Here is a 25,543-nt window from a genome sequence, read left to right as displayed (position 1 = left end):
TATATATTTATGTTGTCTGCTGTTAAAACATGGAGAATATGTCGGAAGAGCAGCTTAATTCAAATCTCTCCCCTCCCCCAGCCCAAAACAGGGCACAGAGAAATCACCATAGCAGGATTTGTTAAACCCCACTCAAGTGTTCCTAAGACTTATTTTAATGAAAACAATCACCATATTTACTTACTTGGAGCCACATTAATTTTATTTTCCCTACTAAAATAAGCAGATTTTTTGCTGCTCCGTCTCAGCTCTGCTCTTTGCAGGGTTTCTTCTCAGAGCATTTGGTGCTGTGTTAGCGTGAAGTGTAAAATGTTTTCAAATTTCATGTGCAAACAAGAGCCGTCGTAATTGGCAGTTCTCTTCATTTTGTTGATTAATAATGTGTGCTCCCAGTTAATGAAATCTAATTTTATTCTTCAACATTAAAGAGGGTCTCAGTTTCCAGGAAGAACGGTTCGTTTTCTGGATATTACTTTATGGTATACTGATATTTGACAGTTCACTAAGTTCAATAAAAATGCTCAGATGTGCGTTTTTAATAGAATATCAGAGCTGATTATATTGATGACCTGCTAATTATTGGTTTTCAGGGGGGCATTCTCAGTGGTGAGAAGATGTATGAAAATCCCTACTGGACAAGAATATGCTGCCAAAATTATCAACACCAAAAAGCTTTCTGCTAGGGGTGGGTATTTTCAATCACATATATATGTTACTTGTGTATTTGTCATGTTGGTTGTTTGTTCTGTTGTATGTTGGTTCTGTTGTATGTAAATATGTCATTTAGTTATAATTGTAGCCTTAGGTATCATATGACATTTTGTGATTATTTCCTTCCTGAATGCCTCTTGGTCTGTACAGTTTAAAAATAAATGACCAAATACAATTGTTATTTGATAAATTGTTATTAAAATGCTATCTGTCCTGTGAGTAGTAGCATAAATAACTATTTTAAAGCAAATAAATGTCACTAAGTGCATTTTGCCTTTAGCTCCCCTGTGAAATAACTTTCAGAAAAACCCTGGAATGGAAAAATGTAAGTCTCACAACTGTCATTATTCCCTTTTGCTTTTGAGAGGAAAAATGGGTCATAACTCAGCTGAATCATATATTTCAATTGTAGTTACACTTGAACTTAATTCATCAAGGTATATTTAACAGTAATGGTGTTGGGAGGAAAATTTTATGGTTGCTATATTCGAGGAAATTCAGCTTGATTTTCTGTGTACAGTTCAGACCTTTACTGGATCGTCTGCAGTAAGGCTTCTCACTCATGTAATGTATTTTACACATGCTTTATAACCGCAAAGGTAATTCGTACTCATACAATAGCTGTTGACATAAGCAAAAAACTTGGAGGGGCCTCATTGCATTCTTTTTATTTTGTTGAACTCATGCAAAAGTACTTATACTGAAAGGGTAAGCATTCCAATTGTTGTGAGCACGTGTCTAAGGTGTTTCCATGGGAATTTATGGCTTGATGAAATAAAAATGAAGTTAAAATGAACAAAATGCCATAGTGTAGGTCCATTACAGTGACCTGGTTTATTTTAAGTAACGAGAGAAAAAATTCCATTAGGGTTACTTTTCCTTTAATTTGTCTTCTAAAAAGTGTTGCTTTCTAGAGTATCCTGGTATCATTGTGTCTGTCTCTGCCATGATTTTTTTTTCTCTTCATTGCAGATTCTACTTTTTAACGTGTACTTTAGATTTAGGTTGACATTTCAGTTTATTCATTTAAATGGGATTTTGTTGTGATTTCCTTCACCTGATTTTAATGAGTCTGAGGACGGTCTACCTGTTAAAGTAACCCGCACCATAGATTCAGGACATGAGAACTAACGAGAAGCATGTTATGCTCAATTATGTTCCCTTTCCCCACTTCTCTCTCCTCCACAGAACATCTTTAATGGTAAAGGAGCTGCTAGACTGTAAATGACATTTTAGTGTTAAAAAGAAAAAGGAAAAAGTGTAGTCAGATTTTTTTCGGTGCTTATATAATTTCTTCCTGTGTGCTAGGTACTTTTGGCAGGAGTGGGGTATCCGTTCTTTTGGAGGCGTTACAACACCTATCCCATATCTTTCAGTGGCTTTAAATTTTCTCTCAAAATAAATCAGTCTTGTGCTTCATGTTTACTAATTTCTTAGTTAGACTCATCCCTTTTCATCTAGCGCAGTTCATACTACCTACACCAGGGTGGCAAATACGCCTGTCTCTGCTCACATACATTTTATTTTACTTTCTTTTGCCTCGAATGGGTGGAGGATAAGTCTTCTCTAGCCTGATGGGACTCCTTCTCCCTGCTACTCTGCTGATGTTTCTCACCTGCTCATACTCTGCCTTAGAGAACAATCTACTCCAAAGCCACCTTGCCCCTTGTGGATTTAATGATCCTTATTGTTCAGATTACATTTAGGGAAAGTAGTTAGGGTAAAGGGCTAACATGCATGCTTCTTGTTCTCCCTTTGCAATTTTCTTTTCTTGTGACTTTGGGCAAGTTTCTTAACCTACTGAAGAATGAGGTGAAGAAGAAGGTGTGGGAACTAGATGCCCTGGATTTAAATTATGATTCCCCTACCTATTATTTGTCTGATCTTGGGCAGTTTACGTATTTTCTATGAGCCTCAGTTTTCTCATCTGTAAAATCAAATAATAATTTAATCCTCTTACAGGGTTTTTGTGACAAGTAAGTGAATTAATGCAGTATAGAACAATGCCTGCTATGTAATACGCATTAGGTGAATATTGGCTGCTGTTACCTCATTGGGTTGTTGTAAGGATCAAAGGAAATTGTTTGTGTGACAGAACTTGAAAATCATAAATCCAGTGGCAGCCTTGATTTAGCTGTGAGAACCCGGTTTGAATCTTGGTTCTACTACTTAGTGTACTTAGTATTGTAGATTTGGTTCGCTCACTTAACTTTTCTTGGTCTCAGGTGATTCTTCAGTAAAATGGGGGAAAAAAATCCCTATATGGTATTAATGGGCTGTTTTGAGGATTCAGTGAATTTTATGAGAACTACTTCTTAAAAAGTGCAAAATGCTCTGTCAATTTTACTTATTACTGCTCACCTATAAAATACTGTCGTACTTTTCCTTCAAAATGTTCAATTTATTTTATATTGTCACACTAATTAGAGTTGTTTATAGAATATTTATACCTTTGAATGTATGCATTTGTTAAACCTATACTGATAGTAAGCTATAAACTCTTAATGGGAGAATACCATGCTTTCATTTTTTAGTATCACATTCTACAGCATTGAGGACATAGTAGGGGGGGCTCAGTGCAGAGTGACTCGTATCAAATGTGGCTATTAAATGGTGTGTAAAGGAGTTAGATACCTAGTTCATTCCTAAGAACAAGCAAATACTGGATGTAAAGAAGTCTGTAAGGTAGTATAGTAAGAGCAAGTGCTTAAAAATATGAATTCTCCTTTCAAAGCACTCCCTTCCCAGAAGATAATGATCCTAAAAAACTTCTTTTGCAGAAAAAAATTTAAAGTAATTTCCTTAAAGGGAAATGTAGAATGAAATGCGAAACAGCATTTTTTCACCTCAAGGTAATGACTTTTTTTTTTTGATTGCGTATGGCAGTTTTTGTGGATCATGGAACTTTTTCTGCAAATTTTTGTTTGTATTATTAGAAATGCCATACCTCTGTAAATCCAAGTTTTAAGCCTATTTGTTTTAAAGACTAAGCAGGTCCTTCAACTCCATTAAATAATGTTCTTTAAGTGTAACATTACAACTGAAAAAGAAAGGCCATTGTCAGTACATCTAAGAGCATGAGGGAATTGCCAAAACTTTGGCTACATTCCTGCACAAATTTGCACCTCCAGCTATACTGTCACCCATGTAATTTTCTGTGCCTAGATGTTAATGGATTTCCAGCAGACAGTTTCAGTTGCATTTCCTCTCAGCTGTTAGTCACACACAGCATATTTGGGAGACTCAGAGTCTGTTGAAGAATTTCTTTCCTTTTGCGTTAACACGTGCATGCAAAGAGCATTCATACTCTTTGCATGCACTCTGTTCGTACGTTCATACGGTACTGATCACATAGATGAGTACATTCATATATCATTTGGCTTGTTTTTAAAAATAAAAAATAGTGTAGAAATGTTTCAGTCATCTGATATTTTATATGTAATTTCTGTCCTCTAAAATTTTTTTTGTTAGCTAGGAATAGAAGGTGTGCTTAGTAAATGGTAGATAGTGATAATAGAATTTTCTCATATTATTACCATGACAAGTAGAAATTATATCATTTTGATAAATTAGGTTAGTACTTAACAAATGCTAATTTGCCCTTCTCTTTTGATATTTTGTCTATTTTGACATTTTTATAACTGTAAGGTACTGTCAGATTACGTAAAGTCCATGAAGGACTGTGATTGCAGTTCAGAATCCAGTGGACTGATGGTTCTGGTGGCAGATGTCTTTGGAAACAGTGCATGTGACTTATTTCACATTTTAAAGCCTCCTTGTGGTAAAAGATTTTTGTATGTTTTTGATCATTAGAAACCACTTCTTATTACATAGAGTCTGTGATATACCATAAGTCATTGTTTTGTAAAATATTATAAATTACAATAGAAACTTGAAATAATATATGCTATTACAAGTATACTTTACCTCTATCGCTAAAGTTAAAATGGGGTTTCATTTTATATTTCTGTAAAACTTCAGATATAATGCAAGTAAACTTTGATTTTGCTAGTTTTGTTAATTCCTAGATTGGTATTACTAGACCGTGAATCAGGACTTTGTAAACTGTTTTGACCATGTACAGAAAATTAGGTCTCAGCTGTGAAATCTGAATATTGCATGTATGTCCCTAAGTAGTCTTATTTATGTTATAATAGGGATGTCAATAACTAACTCTTGCTATACTGTTTTCTTTTTTTGGCATCCAGGCAGTCAAGAAATTACTGTAATTTCTCAACCTCGTGGTTACTTGTCTTGAATTGGAAGTAGAACTGAGACGATGTAGGTGAATCAAGTTCTGATTATACATTATTGATTTGGCAATTTAGAACTAATTGGGCAAATGATACTAACTTTTGAAAAGTTTCTTGGCTCAAACAATATTTTCAGAAAAAATTAGTAAATCATTTGATTTTTGTACACGGAATCTCTACAACTCTTCAATTATTGAGACCCAAAGTGGCGTGTATCATCCTTATCATTTTAGTGTCCTTTGGTTATGTTTAGTTGTATTTACATTTACATAGACTTTAATATTAAGTATTTATTTTTCTCTTTTGGTGAATAAAAATATTATTGATATTCAAAAGTAGGAGATAGAAAATAAACATGTATATCTGTATTTCCAGGAAATAATGAAAATACTTTAAGTATCCCAGCATCATTAAATAAGGCAAACTTAGGGAATGTGGTTGTCAAGTGCTTCACTGTGATGGTTAATAACTCGTATAACCTCTACCTGACTGATCATTCAGTAGGAATTGAACACCCTGAGAACCTTGATTGTTTATACATTTAGATTAATACTTTTCATTTCCGTTGAAATATTGAATCAATTCAATATAAAAACTAAAATTTAGTAATTACTTTTTATGAGTTTTTTCAATGTTAACAATCATGAATTACTATAAAGCACATAGTAGGATTTTCTTGGACATTTAACTTCTTTTGTTAACTCAAAGTTTAATTTTTAAGTCTTTTCCTTGGGCTCATACTGAGGTAGGCCAACTCCTAGTGTCTCTAGGGCTGGTCAGTATTTTTTTAAAAGTAAATACTCATTTATTGGGGTATAATGTGTAGAGTTTTTTTAAAAATAAATTATTGGCAATTGGTTAATGATTGTTTACATGGAAGGCTATTTTAAAGCTTTTAAATTATAGTAGTATCATTTAGTAAATTGTGCTGCGATATATTAAATGGAGCCTTAGCAAAATATTTTTACTCTAAAATGTAATACCTTTATAATTTATATTTTACACTGCTTTATAGATTACTAAGCACATTCACAAAGATGACCTCATTTTATGTTTTTATTTGATAAATATTTAATGATTAAAATTATTAAACTTTACATAGCTACACAAATAGAGAGCACAGAAGACATAACTGGTGGTATAAGTCTAGCATGAATAAAGTGCCGTGGATTTTCAAAGGAGGGAAAGATTATTTCTGCCTAGGGAAGTGAAGGAAGGCTTTTATATAATATGGATTTAAATAAATATTTAAAACCATAATGCAGATGGGGCTCAAGTACCAAAGTCTAAATAAACAATTTGGAGAGAGTGTTCAAAATAGTTTAGATATCTGATTATAATGAATATTTTATTCATATGGTATGTTTATTGTGACTATTAGTAAGACGTTATTTTTGTAGTAGGAAATTTTTTAGGTGACAAAATTCTTATGATTCCAGTTAAAGTAGATATCACAATACTAAGGTGAATTCATAGACCTTTCATCTGCCATAACCTGTCTCTTACTCTAGGATGGGAAAACTGTTAGGTTTGGAGGGGAGAGAGCACAGCTCTGTTAGGTTTGGAGGGGAGAGAGCACAGCTCTGTTTGTTGTTAGGTTTTGATTTTAAATATCAACTATTATAATTATACACAGTCACAGAACAACATCATCATTGACTTTTTTTAGTTAGGTGAACCCTTTTTAATACTACAATCTCCTTTTAAGACACTTTATTTAATCCACACTGCAGCATTCAGATAGACAATGTTATCTCCATTTTTAAATAGTTACTAAGAGCCTCAGTGTTAGTAAATGTTAGAATCAAGAATCTCAACCCAGTTTTCTCTGGCTCTAAAGCCTGGATCTTTTCTATCATCACATCCCATTGATTGCTGTTACAGAGAACTTATCTTAACCTTTCTGTACTGATCTGTATGTGCTTGACTCATCTCCCCTCTAAACTTCAGGTTCCTTTATAAAAAGAACTATGCCTTATATACATCTTTGTATTCCCAATGCAATGTATGGAACTGAGTATTTATTGGAAAATATATTTGGGGTTCCAACTTGTGAGAGAAGATAGTGTTTTAATTGCTGCAGTAACATAAGATCAAAATGAAGTTTCAGAAGGCCTCACCATGCTCTTTTGTGAAAGGAAAACAATGTAGTGAAAAATCTTTTTAAAATGGTAGGAAAGGGGGCTTCCCTGGTGGCGCAGTGGTTGAGAGTCTGCCTGCCAATGCAGGGGACACGGGTTCGAGCCCTGGTCTGGGAAGATCCCACATGCAGCAGAGCAACTAGGCCCGTGAACCACAACTACTGAGCCTGCGCGTCTGGAGCCTGTGCTCCGCAACAGGAGAGGCTGTGATAGTGAGAGGCCCGTGCACCACGATGAAGAGTGGCCCCCACTTGCCGCAACTGGAGAAAGCTCTTGCACAGAAACGAAGACCCAACACAGCACCCCCCCCCCCAAAAAAAAGGTAGGAAAATAATTACAGAAGAATGAAATATTTTGGTGAACTTAATTTATTAACTGATTAACATAAAGTTCCTAGGATTACTTCTTCTAAATGATTTACTTAAAACTCAGCTCTTAGCCAAAGCGCAGAGAAACCTGCTCAGAAAGGCATTCTCCTCTACCTCATCTTGTTAGACCAGTGAAGAATGGAAGACAAATGTGTGTTTCGTTGTTTCTTCTTGGACAGCACTGTTGTATGTGTCAAATTCATACAGAAGTATGGCAACTGAAAGAAAAATACAAACTTAAGTTTTTTATTTGTTGGAAAAATAACTCGTGGGTATAGCAAGTAGTATAAAGATATATATATAATATTGTTATGTAATATTTATATACAGTTAATTGTTCTACCTAAGGTTCTCTACTTTTTGTTAGATTGCACAGGGATTAAAAAAATTGTTACATAAAATTTGATATATGCAATTATGCATATTTAATTATAAAACAGTAATCAAGCACCTAGTAAACCTCCACCCAACTTAATAATTAGAACATTCCCTTTACTTTTGAAGCTCCTTGTGTGTTCTTGCTGATTCCCATCCCTTGCCTCATTCTAAGAGTTGATCACTACCCCTAACTTTTTTGGGAGAGCTACCTCTTTTATTTCCCTATACTCTGGGACTTTTTAATTAACTGGTTGATCTTAGTCGATGAATCAGGTGCCAATGGAAAGACTATGCACTTATTATCTAGGTAAATTGTATTTTATTTTGAGTTGTATGTGTTTGAATCATGGAATAAACTGCATTAATTCTCATATATTAGTATATAATCTTACCCTTTCCCTTAAGGCTAGAGAAGGCTTAAATTACTTGGAATTTTTTAGTAACAAGAAATTTCTTTTGAAGAAATTTCATTTATGATGATGTGTACACATTGAAATCAGTAAGAGTAAGTTGTATAAAACTGACTTATTAAAGGTAAATGTAGTAAGTGAAAATTAATCAGATTTTTGTTCTATCTTATAGGGAAGTTATAGAGAGTTGAGATATGCCACATTATGACATTAGTGTTTAAATTAAAATTTGATGTTTTGGTAAAGAAATACTTTTGCAATTTTTGGAGGCTATGTTATAGATAACTTAAATTTCTGCTGACGTGTATTCACTAGTAATCCAGGCCCAAACTCTCCATGTGCCCAGTGGACTCGCCAATTTTCCCCTTCCGTGAATGGCACCATAATTTCCCCAGGCTCTCAAGAAGGCTTAATTCCTTTCTTTTCCTTAACCAGTCTTTCCCTTAACCTGTCTCAACTCCTTTTTCCTTCTCTTCTTTCTCACCATTCTAATTTGAGCTTTCTTTTCCTCTGCATTCAACTCTTTTAAATAGCTTCTTACACAGGTTTTCCAGCTGATAGTTGCAACATTTTTTATTCATTTAGTCACCTCATCATTAGACCTTTAAGTACCCACTGTGCTGAGCATTTGATCAGATCTAGAGATGGATGTGAAAGGTAGAGATTCTGCCCTCAGGTATTTCATGGTCTATTAATGTGGATGCTGGCCTGGTAAATACAGTATATGGAGCTTTTAAGGGCTGTAATAGAGGTATTCACAGGGCCTTCAACGGAGATACGGTTGGAGGTGGTTGGTATCACAGATTTCATGAAGAGATTTATGCGTGAGATTGTGTTTAGAATGATAAGTGAGCCTGTTAGAAAAAAAAAGGAGAAATGGTTGGCCAGGCAAAGTAAAGCAGCATGTTCAAAGGAAGGGAAAAAGTCCGGCTCCACCCTGCAGGTGGAATGAGTACACCTAGTACTGTTGAACTCCTCTCTCCTTTAAGACCCAGTTCAGGTGCTGCTTCCTCCAGGAAGCCATCCCTGACTTCCTCTCTGCCCCTCCTTCCCTTCTCTAGCCAGATGTGATGATTTTTCTCATCCTTTGAGTACCTTTTTCATGTTTCTTTAGGAGCTTGTCACATCTCTCCCCTTGTATTGCAGTTATTTATGTTGTAGCTTTCAAGCATCTTGTGGACATTTTTTTTTTTTTTATTAATTTATTTATTTTTGCTGTGTCGGGTCTTCGTTTCTATGCGAGGGCTATCTCTAGTTGTGGCAAGCAGGGGCCACTCTTCATCGCGGTGCGCGGGCCTCTCACTATCGCAGCCTCTCTTGTTGCACAGCACAGGCTCCAGACGCGCAGGCTCGGTAGTTGTGGCTCACGGGCCTAGTTGCTCTGCGGCATGTGGAATCCTCCCATACCAGGGCTCGAACCCGTGTCCCCTGCATTGGCAGGCAGATTCTTAACCACTGGGCCACCAGGGAAGCCCCTTGTGGACATTTTTAAGCTTATCTTTGAATTTGTGCCTGGCACGGTAATTACAATATTGCATATACTTGTCAATGTTTGTTGCATGAATGGACAAATGAATGGGTGAGCAAATAAGATTCTGTCTTTTGAAATAGACCTCTGATTAACAGAGTCCTATGACAGATAAAATAAATGAAAATTGAGCTAAAGTTTCATGTCAGGTGGCATTCACTAACTGAATAAATTAATTCTCAATTATTCACAATTCCCTAATTATTCCATTAGCTTTCAGATGACAGGTTATTCATTGGAAAGAATTTTGTATAATTCAGTAAATTTTTGAGCAACTACATACAAATTCTCATTGCTTTTTTTTTTTAAACCATGTAATGTAAAGTGGCTCAATAATAAGGGGTGACATTTTCATTGTGTGTCCATCAGTATCACTTCAGTAATGTCAGATTCATGTCATCATTAAATTTTTAAAACATGATTGGATTTAAAAATTTTTGATCCATTCTCCAGAGGTGGTTACTTTTTCACTTAGCTTTTAACAAAGCTCACTTTAAAAAGCATTTTGGTGATACTTTATAGAGTTTTGGATACACAAATCATGGATATTATTTGCTTAGAGTAATTATTTGATTTTTTAGTAAAGGCAGTTAGAGGCCAGCTGTTATAATTGCTGTGTCTGTCAATTCTGAAACTTGGTGGAAGGACTAGGAAGTGTACTTGTTTCAATATTTTAAAACAACACATATTTTAGAGCACTTATTTGTGTTTCCTCTTCAAGGAACTTTTCTTGTGTGATATGTTACAGGAAATTGGGGATTTCACAATTCTATAACTTTACAGTGTATATCATATATATATTTTAGAAAATATGCTCTTTTCATAAAAGCGTTTCAATCATATTTTAAAATGGCAATTTAAAGGCCAGATGTGGCAGAAGTGATTTGTGAAATTAGTTCAGCTGAACATTCTGGCCATTTTGTAGAAACTTTATTTATGATGAATCTTTTATTATTTTAGTAAAGCAAATCGTATATGCTTTTTTTTCTGTTGTGGAGCACAGGCTCCGGACGCACAGGCTCAGCGGCCATGGCTCACGGGCCTAGCCGCTCCGCGGCATGTGGGATCTTCCCGGACCAGGGCACGAACCCGTGTCCCCTGCATTGGCAGGCGGACTCTCAACCACTGCACCACCAGGGAAGCCCAGTGTATATGCTTTTATATTAAAGATTTTATATATATATTCATATTTGTTACAGAGAGAAATGTATACTTTGGACATACCTCTGAAATACTTTTCAAATTATTTATTACCAACTTGGATAAAAACACTTAAAAATTATATAAAAATATATATTCTAAATACAGAATCGGGGAAGTACAGAAAAATAGAAAGAGGAAGACACATTCAAAGTTGTTACCCCAAACAATCACTGTTACTATTTTGTTTTCTTTCTTTTTTTCTTCTTAATTTGTCAGAATACTAGACTAAAATACACAATTTTGTGTCCTGCTTTTTTGCTTAATATTATAAAATTTCCCTGTGACTACAAATCCTTTGAATTACACTTTGCTAAGTAAAACATAAGTTTTAGTATTGCTAATTTTTTTAAAAAAATTTGTTCTTTGCTATGATAAATGATATGATAGTAAACATTGTTTTGTAAAACTTTTTCATATTTCTAATTCTTGGGGGATATTCATAAAGGAGAATTAATGGGTTAGAGGATTGAATTATCAAAATTCTTGATAAATGTTGCCAGATTGCATTATGCAAATGTTGTACATTTCCACCAGTAACATTTAAGTATGCTAGTAAAACTGAATTTTGGGAAGCATGATTCTAAATTTCAATTTCAATTTAACAAAAGAACAGTTACCTTGTTCCACACCCCCTGCTAGATAAACAAAAGTACAAAGATAAGGTCCTTCATTTCAAGGTGAAATAGATGTGGAGTCAAGTATATTACCAGGCAGGTTGATAAGTGTCACAATCGAAGTATATTATCAGGCAGGTTGATGAGTGTCACAATGGAAATATTTACTCATTCTGGGGTATAAGAAGGTAACTGGGTTGTTGAAAGGTAAGGGAAAACTTACTAGAGGAGCTGATCTCGGAACTGGGTTTTGAAAATGACCACTTTTGAATTTAAAGATGGATAGAAAAGATATAATAGGATATTATTTTAAAAATTAATGAGAAGCAAAGAAATCATTAAGTGCTAATAAAAAGTGAACTGGAAAGTATATAAGTATTTTTTAACCCTGAGTGGTCAACTTACTGTATATAAAGTTTCATGAAAGCATGCAAAAATTGATGAAAAGAGATGGACATTTTTTCTTTCAGTGAATCATTTAAGTGCAGCAGGATCTGTTGGAAGGTATTAAATATGTTGGGTTTTGGGGATTTTACATCCCTGAGTCATTAGGGATGAACAGCTGATAAGAGAGGAATAATAACTTATCTACCTCATATTTTGTTTCATTTAGCTTTGAGGCAAATACAAAAAAAAAATTTGAGTGACTGAGTGAAAGATAAAGGACAGGAGGATAATAAGAGTTTTTTAAAAAAAATCAACCAATATTAAAAGTGCCCTAGGGAATGCCATTTGTGTTTATAAACAAGAAAAACTAGACGGTTTCTGCAGTTGTGATATTGGATGAATAACTTGTTAAGAAAATGTAGGTTTTGGTTCAAAGCCAAAGGTAAGTAAGTTGTCTAAAAATGGTATTGACATGATTCACTCCCTGAATTCCCAGTGTCTAGAGTAGTGCCTGGGATCCTTCACAGATATTTATTGAATAGATGAATGAATAAATGACTCCCAAACTACATCATATTATGATAACATATTAACATATTTAGGGACCCAGAACTTTTAGCAGTTAGATTTGTATACACTATACTCTTTTAAGAAAAGCTCAAAATTAACAGATTAATTCTGTGATATGATATATAATGTAGTACAAGCTGATGGTAGAAAATAGTAATTTATTCCCTTCCCTTAAATAATGGAAAAAAATCTCTCATTCACTTAGAAGACAACTTCAATTTAAATATTTAACCTCCCTAGCTAGGCTTAACCATGCAATATTTTCCTCCTATTTATTTTTATTTTTAAGGGAACTTAGCATCTATAAAACATTTTAATTTGTAAGATCTCCCCAGTTTTGTTAATATTAAGGACTATGTAACCTGTAGTTTAGAGGGGGGCTATATTGTTTTATTCTCTCTCTATGTATACATATATGTATATATATATATAATTTATAGTAGAATATTTTTGTTTTGGTGTAGGAGCTTTGTGGAAGAGAAAGCCTTCTATTGACCTCAAAAACAGTGACTCAAGGTTGGTATAGTCGTTAGAAAGTAGGGTGGGAAAAATCCTAATTCCAGTTTGCAAGCAGAACTTCGGGGTCAAAGTCTACTGTTATCTGAGTGTAGGCCTCCTGATTTCAGGCCAGTTTTCATTTAGGCCAGTTTTCATTCTAGTAGAATTGGAGAAGGAAAAATAAAAAAGTATCAGAGAACTATTTAATTCCTATAAATGTAAATAGGATTGAGGCCTACTTTCACTAGTATTTATATGCTTTGGAAATTATTTTTGGAAATAAATATTCTTTGGATTGACTTTGCCCCTGCTTCCTATGTATTTTATGATCAGGAGAAGGGATAAACAAAATTTAATTGTTAACCTTAAGTCTGTTTGAAAGAAAAAGATATCATATCTCATCTTGACAGAGAACCAATTATTGGATTACTTACAGCACTGTATCTGTTTAGTGCTAATAATCACAGTATCTATAATCGGCCAGTGACACAGTATAGAGAAGGCCCTAAGACTTGAAAAGGGATGGCTAAAGGATCACTGAGAGTTAATCTTTTAAAGTAATAATGATTTTTTTTAATGAAATTAATATCTGTTGACCTTTTGCAAACTTTGAGAAACTATTTTAGGTAGGAGACTATGTTTTAGAATAATCTGAACCAACTAAATCCAAATTGAGAGATACCAGTATTAGAAATATTCAGTGAACACACACAGAGTCAGTCTTAAAAATAGCACTTAGCGGGCTTCCCTGGTGGCACAGTGGTTGAGAGTCTGCCTGCCGATGCAGGGGACACAGGGTCGTGCCCCGGTCCGGGAAGATCCCACATGCCGCGGAGCGGTGGGGACCGTGAGCCATGGCCGCTGAGCCTGCACGTCCGGAGCCTGTGCTCGGCAACGGGAGAGACCACAACAGTGAGAGGCCCGCGTACTGCAAAAATAAATAAATAAAAAATAGCACTTAGCTGTGAGAGGATAATTTCTCCTCCATCTAGCATATAAATGTTTCATTCAGACTGTTTATAGCAAGCTTTGGGGAAGAAACGTGGAGGGAAGTGAGAAATGAGTCTTTTGAAAAATTCTTGTAGCTCACAGTAATGCTTGGTTAGCGTCTTTCATTCAAGGATCTGAGACGTTCCCTAACTGAGTTCCACAGTACTTCTGGAGTGTGGGTGAGGGACACTCGGGGATTCTTGTGCCCAGTGCGGGGAGGCCTGTCCTCCCGAGTGGCATGTTGTAGCTGTTTCATAGTGCACGTCCCATTCCCTCCTGGGCCACGGAGTGGAGGAGCCAGCATTATCCAGTTGAAATAGCAGAGGGATTTAGAGAGCAAGGAGCGAATTACCTGGACTGGAATTTGGGTAGGTCTCTGGGTCAGTAACCGTATTCCTATAAAAATGTTCTATCTTTAAAACATTTTATATCCTGCTTTTTTGTCCCCAAGAAAGTAAAGTCTGTCTCTCTTTTCCTCTGTATGATTATGTACCTTTGGGAGCTTAACATTTAATAATGAAGAATACGATAGCCTATATCTACTCTTGCTGAGGAAAGAAAGCAAGGTTAGCATTTTCCCTAAAAGTTGTCAGAACTATTTGCATTATGCCTGGCAAAAGCAAGCTGTAGGAGGCATGAAAATAATAAAATATGCTCAGTTCCCACAAAAAAACTGATAGCATGGTTTGGAGAATAGGAGACACATAAATGATTATAGAAAACATAAAGATGAGTAATAAAACAATGTAGTATGATAATTCAGTGTACCTAGTAGCGCCATTTAGTTGTGGGAGCAAGAAAAGTAACACTGAGGAAGTAGAAGTTAAGATGGATGGGAGGAAGGAAGAAGGATAAAGGACACAGGGGTGCAGAAATGTTTGGGCAGAAGATAGAGAATCTGTGGGAAATCAGGAAAAAAAAAAGTGTGTAAACGTGAAGGTCTTTGATTGCCAAGTTGAGAATATTGTCTTAAATACAGTGGTGACACTTTAAAGAGGTCATCTAAGACATTACTGGGCAGCAGTGAGTAAGAAGGATGGATTGGCTTAGAGTGTAAGATACTAAAATTCTGAAACCTTAAGATAATGAAGGATAAGGCTGACTGGGGTTTCAAGTTGAATCATGGGGAAAATTGTAACTTTCATATAACAAACTGAGAAGTCAAAATCAAGAACTGATTTTAATGAAGGAAGATGATGAATTGACATGTGGTTAAGCCGTATATTCAGGTTGAAATATCTAAAAGACCATTGAAAATTGAGCGTGATCCTTGAGAAAGGGACTCGGGAAGCAGCACAGTACACTGTACAGGTTAAGAGCATCTGCTCTGAAATCAGATTGCCAAGGTTCAAGACCTGTCTCTTACCAGTTCTTAGTTCTTGTGATCTTGGGTGAACTTAGTAACCTCTCCAAGCCTTGTTTGTTTGTTTGTTTGTTTTTAATCTATAATAAACTGCAGTAATCAGTTTAGCTGCTATTTGTGACTTGTCTGCACAGAGATGATGTGCTAGTGGAAAAGATCACAAAGGACAGAAGATAGAAAGGAAAGAAAAGAGAGCCTAGGACAGTGATGTGGGGGAATACCTGCATTTTAATGGATGAAAGGGGGAAGTAGGATTAGTTTAAGAGAAGTGATAGGATATGTCAGAAAAGGAAAATGCAGTGCTTTGAACTCAGAGAATTTTTGCAAAGGAGGGGATGGCTAGTGATGTTCGGTGTTACAGAGAAATAGAAGGAAATGAGGACCGAGAAAAGGCCTTGGTTTCCCAGATAGCAGAATTTCAGTTACGTGAGCGAAGCAGTCATGAGGATCAATCAGGCTAGTCTGTTATTCATAACATCCTTGTAACTGAGCATGTTGCCTGAAGTATAATTGGTATTTAATAAATATTTGCTGAATGGAGAAAGAACAAAACCTATTTCTTCGGATTAAAGAATAACTGGAGATAACATGTGAAACCTTGCTGGTTTAATAAAGTAGGAAAAGAGAGACAGACACACATGCCAAGGGGTAATTTCAGGGATTAACCCCGTCAAGGGAATTAACTTTGGTGATAAGTAAAACTGAAGCTTATTTGAAGGAAGAGGAAAAAGAATCACTAGAGAATAGAAAGACTGATAAGGTAAGGGAAAAGGGTAAAATCTGGGAGGTAGAGTCCTGGAGACTTGGGTGTGTGTGGGAAAAAGACCTTCTTCTTAAGGGGGCAGCAGGAGAAGACTGCACAGATTTGTACAGTCTTAAGTCTTAAGGCATTTGGAGTGGAGAAGAAGTCAGTTACAGTTCAGCTGAGAATAAGAGAAATAGAAGTAGGAGTGAGAGCTTAGAACAGATTTGGGATGGTCTTTGCGGATTGTAGAGAGGGGTCCCCCAAAAGCAGTGTGCGGTGGATCATTAGCAGGTACAGTGAACATGGCCTTGAATCTAGGCCCAAACTGCCTAGGTCTTCACAAGGTGAAGGATTCTGGCACTTTTTAAACATTTAAGGAGGAAGGTTTCTTTTTCTTTTCTGTTTTTTTTTTTTTTTTAAATATTTTCTTTAATTTGTACAACTAGTAAGAATATAATTTAAATCCAACCCTAGGTAATAGCAAAAGCCCTTGCTGTTGTCATTCTGTTATGTTCTTTCTACGGTACGTCTGGCAGGACAGAGGAAGTTAGGAAGCAGAAAATTGGGAAGAAAATTTTATTCTACAGGAATGACAGCCACAATGATACCATTTTGGAATGTTTGGTAGCAGATTTCTCCTTCTACCTGAAAGGGAAGCCTGGGGACTCTTCAGTTCACAATCTATATTAGCTATTTCCCTAATTTCTATCAATTTTTTTCAATTTCTCTACGTAAACAAAAGACTCTGCAAGCAGCCTTTAATGTTTGAGTTATCCATAATTTCATCAGTAGGAAAGCACTGCTTGTGGAGGAAAATTATTACAGATCAGGAATATGAAATAAATATTGTAAAGACATAAGCTAGTTCATCCTGGATGTATTATTACCAACCTTTAATAAGGTTTATCGTCACGAACACTCAATTTTATGTGCCTTTGCTTACTTTCCTATATGCATATCTCTGGTTCATTGACTATGATGATAAGGACTTTTGGTTTGATAAATTTTCCCAAAAGCATTGGTATAGTGAATAATTTTCTTAAAAGTTTGCGTCATTTTTCTGTTTGTTTTTCTAAGTTCACTACAAAGGCAATGAACCCAAAGATTGTAATTGAGGTAGATGTGATCAGAATGTGTTTCATTTTTGTCTTCTTACATCAAATACTTTTCCATTCCCTCATTCATTTCCCAGTTCTTTCTCCCTTTGCATGTTACTGTGCTGTTTAGTATCTAATTACTCCTACTTTTCTCTCCCTCTACCAACTGATTTCCCACAAATGACATTGTGTCTTGAGTTTGGACTTCTAAGTTCTAGAAAAGAAGACATCTTTACACCATTCTGAGTTACTAGCTTTTGTCTAATAAATGGAAATTTGAGGTCTTTTATGCTGAAGTTTTTGTAGCCCTGGACTTTGTTTCTCTAGTTTCCAAGGGATCTCATGTCTTATTTTACCCCCATTACATCAGTCATCATTCATTCACTCATTTACTGAACACACATTTATTGAGCAACTACTATGAGTGGGCAAATTTCTAGATTCTAGAAATACAGGTTTGAGCAAACTTGGTATGGGAGAGGCTGGAGGAGCCATTTAAATAGATAAGTGCCATACAGTGCTATGAAGTAAATAAAACAGGGCCATAAGTTAGTGACCCCAAGTGGGGTTACTTTGGATAGGCCTCTCTGAGGACATTAGCATTTGAGCTGAGATGTTAATAATAAGAAGCAAACTAAGAAAATGTGAGAGAAGAACATTCCAGGCCAAAAGACCAAGGTGACAATGAGCTTGCTAAAGAGTAGGAAGAAAGTCATCAAATCTGGAGTGTAATTAGCCAGGAGGAGAGAAGTACACACAGCACAAGTGATCTTGGGAGGTGGGCAGAGGGCAGATTGGATAGAGCCTTTTAGCCAATATTAAGGAGTTTGAATCTTATTTTAAAGCAGTCGTAAGCCATATTGAGGATGTGGATCAGGGAAGTGATATGACCAGATTTTGTCTTAAAAATCTCTGGCTGCCATGTGGAAAAGAAATTGGAAGGAGGTGTGAGTGAAAACAAGACTAGTTAGGAGACTCTTGCAGCCTATGGGAGACGTGAAAGTGGCAGTAGATACGGTGAGAAGGATGTATTTTGGAAGGAGAAAATATAGGACTTGCTGGTGGAAAGATTGTGAGGTGTGAAGGAAAGTGAAGAGGCATGACTACTAGATTTGTAGCCAAATCAACTGTCCAAAGGTGGTGCTGTTAACTGAGATGGGGAGTAGTGGAGTAGAAGTAGATTGGGGTGGAAAATCAAGAGTTCAGGTTTTGCTGTGTTAAATGTGAGATTCCTCATTCCCCAGAGAAACCCCTTACCTATTAGCAGTTATTCCCTGTTCCCACCTTTCCTTCTTTCCCCTGACAACTCCAGGCAACCGCTAGTCTACTTTGTATTTCTATAAATTTGCTTATTCTAGGCATTTTATAGACATATAATCATATATCATGTAGTCTTTTGTGACTGGCTTCTCTCATTTAGCATAATATTTTCAAAGTTCATCTATGTTGTAGCATGTTTTATTGTTGACTAATGTTCCATTATATGGATATGCCACATTGTGTTTATACATTCATCAGTTGACGGGAATTTGGATTGTTTCCACTTTTTGGCTATTAGTATAAATAATGCTGCTATGAACGCTTGTGTCCAAGTTTATTGTGAAAACCTATGTTTTTATTTATCTTGTATATGTTCCTAGGACTGGAGGAAAATACTGTACACACACAAACACACATTCAAGAAATACAAAATAGTTTATGAAAAAGATAGTACCCTGTAGTGTACTATAGGTATTATTGGTTTACTAACCTGATTAATTTTCATTATAACATATGTGCATGTAACACATAGGTAAGAAAGTATTGTAATTTAGATAGATCTTTTGATGTGTGAAAAAGAAATGGAAGTAGAGTTTCAGAGTAAGAAAGTGAATTATGACCAGCTTCCTTTATGTATGAGGAATAGAGACATCATACCAATTTGAAAGGTCTTTGTTTAACCATTATTTTAAATTAGCTGTGCCCAGAGTTGAAAGGAACATCTGTTTCACATCAAAGAATCATCAATCCAACCTGTCTATTCCTATATGATCTCCTTACTCATACCAACTATTACTGGAAAGAATTTGGCCTGGGGATCTTTATTTGTATCATGGATTTTTGTTAGAATATTGATGCAAATGGGTATTTTTCTTTTGATTGAATGGGAAGTGTGGTAATATTCTTACACTAGACCCACCCCTTCCTGTTACCCCTCTGTAGGAGAGGGGTCTGTTTCTGCACATTACTTGCTAGGCTGTGGCAGATACCCACAGTCTTGTGGACACTGGTATAAAATTTGCTAGATATTTTGCTTTTGTGGTGGAGAGCTGTTTTGAGGAGTGATTGGGGTGGCTGGGGGGTGCTGAGAAGAAGTGGGCTGAAGTTGTCTTTCACTAAAATCCCAGATTAGCTTGATAATCAGTGAGAAGTTTCCATTTTCATCTTTTAAATTGAAGAGTGAATTTAGGATTTATTAAAGGCCTAAGAATGCTGCCTCTCTTTCCCATGAACTTTGAGTGATGAATTTCAGTTCTCTTTTGCAGTGTTGTATTTTCTTGATCTGGCAATGCAAGATTAACCCATCTGTGGATTATTTTCATGTATTGTGCTTCTAAGAGCTATGAACAGTTTTAGGAATGAAAAAGAACGAAGGAATTTTTTTTTTAAGGGGTATGCTAATTCAGTTAGTATTTATGTTTACAACATTAAAAAACCTACTTTGCATTAACGGTGAGACATTTGTTGGATGTTCTATATTGCCATATATATTTACAATTTGATGGCTATTTCCAACTGAATTGATAAGCATTGTTCCCCACATTACATCTTTCATAAACTGCTTTAATTAGTTTTGAAGACTAGGTTGGATTAATAGCCTTTCAGACTTGACTCTTCTCAAGACATTTTTAGTGACGTGGAGAAATTCATACTGGAAAAGTTTGCTTTGTATTTGAAATAGTATCTACTGATGTTATTTCATTATATATTTTACTGTTATATTTTCATTCAAACCATATATATATACAGGATTCCCAAGAGAGAGATACAGGGATCATGAAAAGTAACGTGTGTTTGCTAGAATCTGAAGAGGATGACAACACATAAAAAACATTCTTTTGCATTCATCCATTGTGCAGTATTCTGTTTTCATTAAAAAAAAAAAAGTCAAGTTGGTAAGTCAACTAAAAATATGAGACTGGTTAACTTTCCCACACATTCTTTCTCCCTTGTGGGTTTTTATATGGGTATATTTAAACAGCCACACACATGAAACCATTATTTATGGAGCATATTGGAAGGGAACATGTACAGACCATCTTGTATAATACTCAGATCTAATTTAGGGAGAACTGTCAGAAAACAAAGTGCAGTGTTTTCATAGATAGGAGTTTAATTTATTGATTCATGCAACTTAAATTTTTCTCCTCACAATAGTGATTTTCAAAGAAATACTTTGATTCTTCACTCATTCTTCTGAGTCTGCAATATTAAAAGCTGTGATTTGTCAGCTCTTTTATAAAGAGTTGGAAACTGATTTCTAACATCAGCAAGATGACCTTAGGCAATTTGCTGAACTTTTTATGATTCGAAAGGCTAATCTGGAGTTGTGAAAAATAATGAGGGCCCTACCACATTGTTGTAGGTGCATATATTCCATCTGACTGTGGCTTCCCAGATGGAGAGAGTACATTGCAGCTGTTTGGTTCTAGGCCTTGCCCAAATTCACTGACCCAAATGCAATCTTCCTTCCACTTTTTCTCAATGCAGAGTCTCATTTATTAGTGAGCCTGATGTTTTGTTTTGGACCTATTTCCTATTTTAATTATTAATGTAAAGAAGTACTGCCTTTTAAAGATAATTCATTAACTAAATGACACAAAATATTTACAAAGAATTATGGAAATGCTATTATTCCTTAGTAGAAACATTAAGGAGAGTGAAGGATAGACGTAATTAGTAAACTTTTTTTTTTATATCATGGTAAAATATATGTAAAGTGAAATATACCATTTTAACCACTTTTAAGTGTACAGTTGAGTGGTGTTAAGTACTTTCACATTGTTGTGCAACCATCACCAGTATTCATTTCCAGAATGTTTTCATCTTCCCTAACTGAAATTCTGTACCTGTTAAACAGTAACTGTCCATTTTCCCCTCCCCCCAGTCTATCTTCTGTCCCAATGAATTTGAATACTCTGCATACATCGTACAAGTGGACTCATTCAATATTTGTCCTTTTGTGACTGGCTTTTTTGTTTGTTTGTTTTTGTTTCTTGCGGTACGCGGGCCTCTCACTGTTGTGGCCTCTCTCGTTGCGGAGCACAGGCTCCGGACGCGCAGGCTCAGCGGCCATGGCTCACGGGCCCAGCCGCTCCGCGGCATGTGGGATCTTCCGGACTGAGGTATGAACCTGCGTCCCCTGCATCGGCAGGCGGACCCTCAACCACTGTGCCACCAAGGAAGCCCTATGTATTTATCATTTTGATCGCTGTATTATACACAGGAATGTGTGGGGTCATTTTGCCCCAAGGTATTTTTATTCTGTAAGCTGTTACCTTGCATATTTTACTACATGAAAAGAAGTGTTGCAGTAGACATGATGCATATTTATTTACCTGAGGGGGAAAATGGAGTTTTTAATAGTATGCATATTTGACATTGTGATGGGGTTTGCCAGTTCTAACCTCTCATTAGCATTTTGACTTTTTTAGTGTATGATAAATGTGATAAGTCACGAGAAGCCAGAGGGATATTTTTGCCATTTTTTTAACCTTTAGCTTTGCGGTATATATTTTTTTCTTTAGCCCTTGGCCTGGCTTTCATAATTTTCATTTGACTAGTTTTATCATATTAATTTTAGTATGAATGAAGGACCATAGTGTTTGTTATATTTTCAGATCTAAATGCCATGTACTTTATTGAAAAGTTTTGGTTTGTTGAGTACCTCATTGCAGTGATTTGGAGTGTTATCCATGCCCTAGGCTTGCAAGGTATCTGCAAACTTCATTAAGCTTTTGCAGGTACTAATTTAGGTATTAAAAGAGAGTATATGCCATTGTATTACCTGCTTCTTCCTTTGTTTCACTTGTTTTTAAGCAAAAAAGTAGCAAGCTTTGATTAAATTCAGTTATTAACTTTGCAGCAAATTGCCTTTCTAAATCAGTATCTTTTAAGTGCTAGGATGTGTGGAAGTATGGTATGCACAATGTTGGTTTGTGGGATTAATCTAGGTGAAGAGTTTAAGGTTTAATATGTTTCATTGTACACAATATCTAATACTAGATAAATAAAACTGTATTTAAAATAGAACAGCATTGAGGAATGGCATGTAAAAAGCCTTTGAAATAAATTGGGTGACTTGGAAGACCTGATTGTATGTGAATATTTCAAAGTAAAATGACAATTATGAGTGGGAAAGAAAGCCTTTTTGAAAAGCCTTCTGCTTGAGGTCTGTTTTAATTTTTGTTTTTGTATTTTTTAAACAATTTATTGGACCAAATTATCAGATCACAGCTCCATTGCTTCTATTGAATAAGTGATAGATTTGTTGTTCAAAGATGGCAGTAAGCTCAGATATAGCTATGGGGATGTTAGTGGGTGGAATTCTTATTATTTTAGTGATGAATCAGGTAGACTTCTAATTCAATATGAGTTATAAATGAGGATATACTTTTTTCTAAATAATCTCCATCAATATGTTCTTGAGGAGTAGTTATATAAAGTTGGTGGAGTCTTTTAAATGCCTGCTCTGACAAAGAAGGTAAAAGGATACTTTTCATTTTTATTATTTCCGATATTCAAAATTTTAGCCATTTCTTTTGTAGAAAGTTATGGGGACTCATTCTGTTGCCATTAGCAGAGGTGATAGTACTAATGTAGTTATATAAATATGCTTTATTTAATGTCATTGGGTTTTATATGTCTACTTGAGTCTCCCTTTTGTTTTTCCTTTCTTTCTAATTGTTTTATGTTCAATGTAAAATTTTCTCAGCCACCTTATTGTTTCAATTCTTCATTATTAGAACCGGAATAATAACCCTTGTCCTGTGTCTCTCTCAGGGTTATTGTGAAAAATCAAACAATTTAATATGAAAACACTCTGCAAATTGTAAAGCACCATGTACATTTTATTTATGTCTATAAATTATATATTGCATATTATACAAGTTTTTTTAAGGGTAGAATTTTAAATTTAATATCCCTTATGTGTTATTCTGCCGTAGGTTCCTATGTGCTGTTGGTTTTGCAGTTTCTCTAATAGGTGAATAACTTCATTGTGGGGTGTGTGTGTGTGTGTGTGTGTGTGTGTGTGTTCTGATGTGTAGTGGATCATTTTCAAAATCTACTTTATTAATTTGATGATTACACATTATAACCTAAAAGTTTGTCATATGCAGTAAAAGAATAAAAATCCTGGCTTATTTAAGTTGATTTTTCTCTCCTCTTTTTTTTTTTTTGAGACATTTTAAGAGAGTAAGTGGAGTGTTCACATTTTATTCTTGTTTTCCCTTTGTAATAACGTGAATGTATATATTGCATTTAGAGAAATATAAATGTGTCCACAGTAAAACATGTTTTCCCATCAGCTTTTCAAATTTGTTGTATCTTGTTGATTATGAAGGTGCTGTCATTTTAACAACCAGTCTTTCTAGACAGTCAGCTAGTTCTTGAAATGGTGAAGCTGCTTTGTCATTAATGCTCAGACCACCCGCTCTGTTATTGTCAGTAGTTAATATTGAACAATTGGAACTATTTGATTTGCATACTCATGAAGTGATTTGTATATATGCCACCTACTTGGAAAAATTATTTTTGAGAAGGCTAAATCTAAGGAGTCAATGAAAAAGAATAACAAAAAATATTCTATACTATGTTAGTATATTCTAATTAGTATGTTCTGTAGAGGTCCTATGACCTTTCCTTCCAGTTATCAACTCTGAATTAGATCAAGTAAAATTCGCCACAGGGTTCTCCATGCCCATATAATGTTGCATTTTAGAAAGAACTAAGAAAAAAGAAATAAGGAAGTTTAAACAACTGAACTTATCTCCTGTAACCAACATCTAGAATAAGGCTTTTATATTACTCTTGATCTTCTGTGTTTCTTAGAGGTTTTGTGTGCAAAGATTTTTGTACCCTCAGCTGAAAGCTAAAACACATCAATTACACTTATTTAAAAAAAATTTTGTTAAACATGAGAATTTTAAACAAAATTCCCATTCTTTCATTCTTTTATAGAAGTCAGGTGAGAATCTTTCTGATATTTAAAAATGAAAGTTGTTTTTTCCTTAAATTTTTTTTTTTTTTTGTCAGTTCTGTTCAAAGTCAGAATGGAAACTTGTTTTCATTTGTACATATTTGGCTTACTCTTTGGCTTACCAGTGGTTGAGTCGTGAACAAAGTTACTTTGTATTATGTATTTTAAAAGGCAGATGTTAAGTAATCACCTTATAAAAAGGCCTATTATAATTAGATGTGTGCATCACAGTTTACTCATGAAGAAAATGCCATTTATGTAATTTCATACTTTAAAAGCTACTTGGCTTGAGCAGAACCTATATTTCTATATTTAATAAGTGAAATGGCCCCTTACCTTTATGTAAAAACATGTTTAGCAACTCTATCTTTTTTCTCTATCTCTGCTTTTAGAATGCCAGCCAAGCTTTCAACAGAGTAGCAAATTAACTTTTGGTAATTTCAACATTATGGATATTTTATTTGAATTAATGATTGTACCTGGTCACTTGACTCTTCTCTCTTTTTATGGATTTCTAACTCATTTAAAACAAAAGTGGCTGAAAAAAAGTAGAAATAAAACAGATGTTCAGTTTAGCAATTAAAAAAGGATTGGTACTTGCTGAGAAACAGTTTTTTAAATCAGAGCAGCATTTAGATACTCTTTGATCTTTCATTTGTGGTGTTCATGCCTAGAGGTGTTAAAACTAATCAAAGAGAAAATGCTTATGCAGGAGAAAAGGACACTGAGAACTGAGACTCCTTCCATAAATATAAGGCAACCGCTATTACAGGTACACAGGAGGGTTACAAAGATTTCTTTTGAAATTGCTCAGAAGCTTCCTGAAACGGTGCTTTTCTTGACGCTGGTTTGCTGATAACCAACATTGATTAGCATGCTGCCTCGTCGTTTCAGTTTGTCTCTTTGCACATACAACTCAACACCTGAAGCCCCTTTCTTACTCCTCTTCCCTAGTCTACCTATGTCTGCCTTCAAAACTTACACATTCGGGCTTCCCTGGTGGCGCAGTGGTTGCGAATCTGCCTGCCAATGCAGGGGACTTGGGTT

General features: G+C 35.3%; 1 protein-coding gene across 3 annotated transcripts in view; it reads left to right on the top strand.

Moving 5' to 3' along the window:
• The first annotated feature begins 594 nt into the window (after positions 1 to 594).
• The window catches only part of CAMK2D (calcium/calmodulin dependent protein kinase II delta), a 279,011-nt gene continuing 254,062 nt past the window's right edge, over positions 595 to 25,543 (top strand). For 2 of the 3 annotated variants that reach the window (XM_065877933.1, XM_065877935.1), the window contains exon 1: positions 597 to 685. In XM_065877933.1, the coding sequence (XP_065734005.1) occupies positions 619 to 685 (67 nt within the window). In that variant the 5' untranslated portion in view covers positions 597 to 618. Of the gene's footprint in view, positions 686 to 25,543 lie in introns of all 3 variants that reach the window. The other variant, XM_065877934.1, reaches the window with a different exon arrangement.

The sequence above is a fragment of the Phocoena phocoena genome, chromosome 5 (assembly GCF_963924675.1).
Source record: "Phocoena phocoena chromosome 5, mPhoPho1.1, whole genome shotgun sequence".
Classification (NCBI taxonomy): domain Eukaryota; kingdom Metazoa; phylum Chordata; class Mammalia; order Artiodactyla; family Phocoenidae; genus Phocoena; species Phocoena phocoena.
Note: the sequence above shows the minus strand (reverse complement) of the source record. Positions and strands in the feature narration are given on the sequence as shown.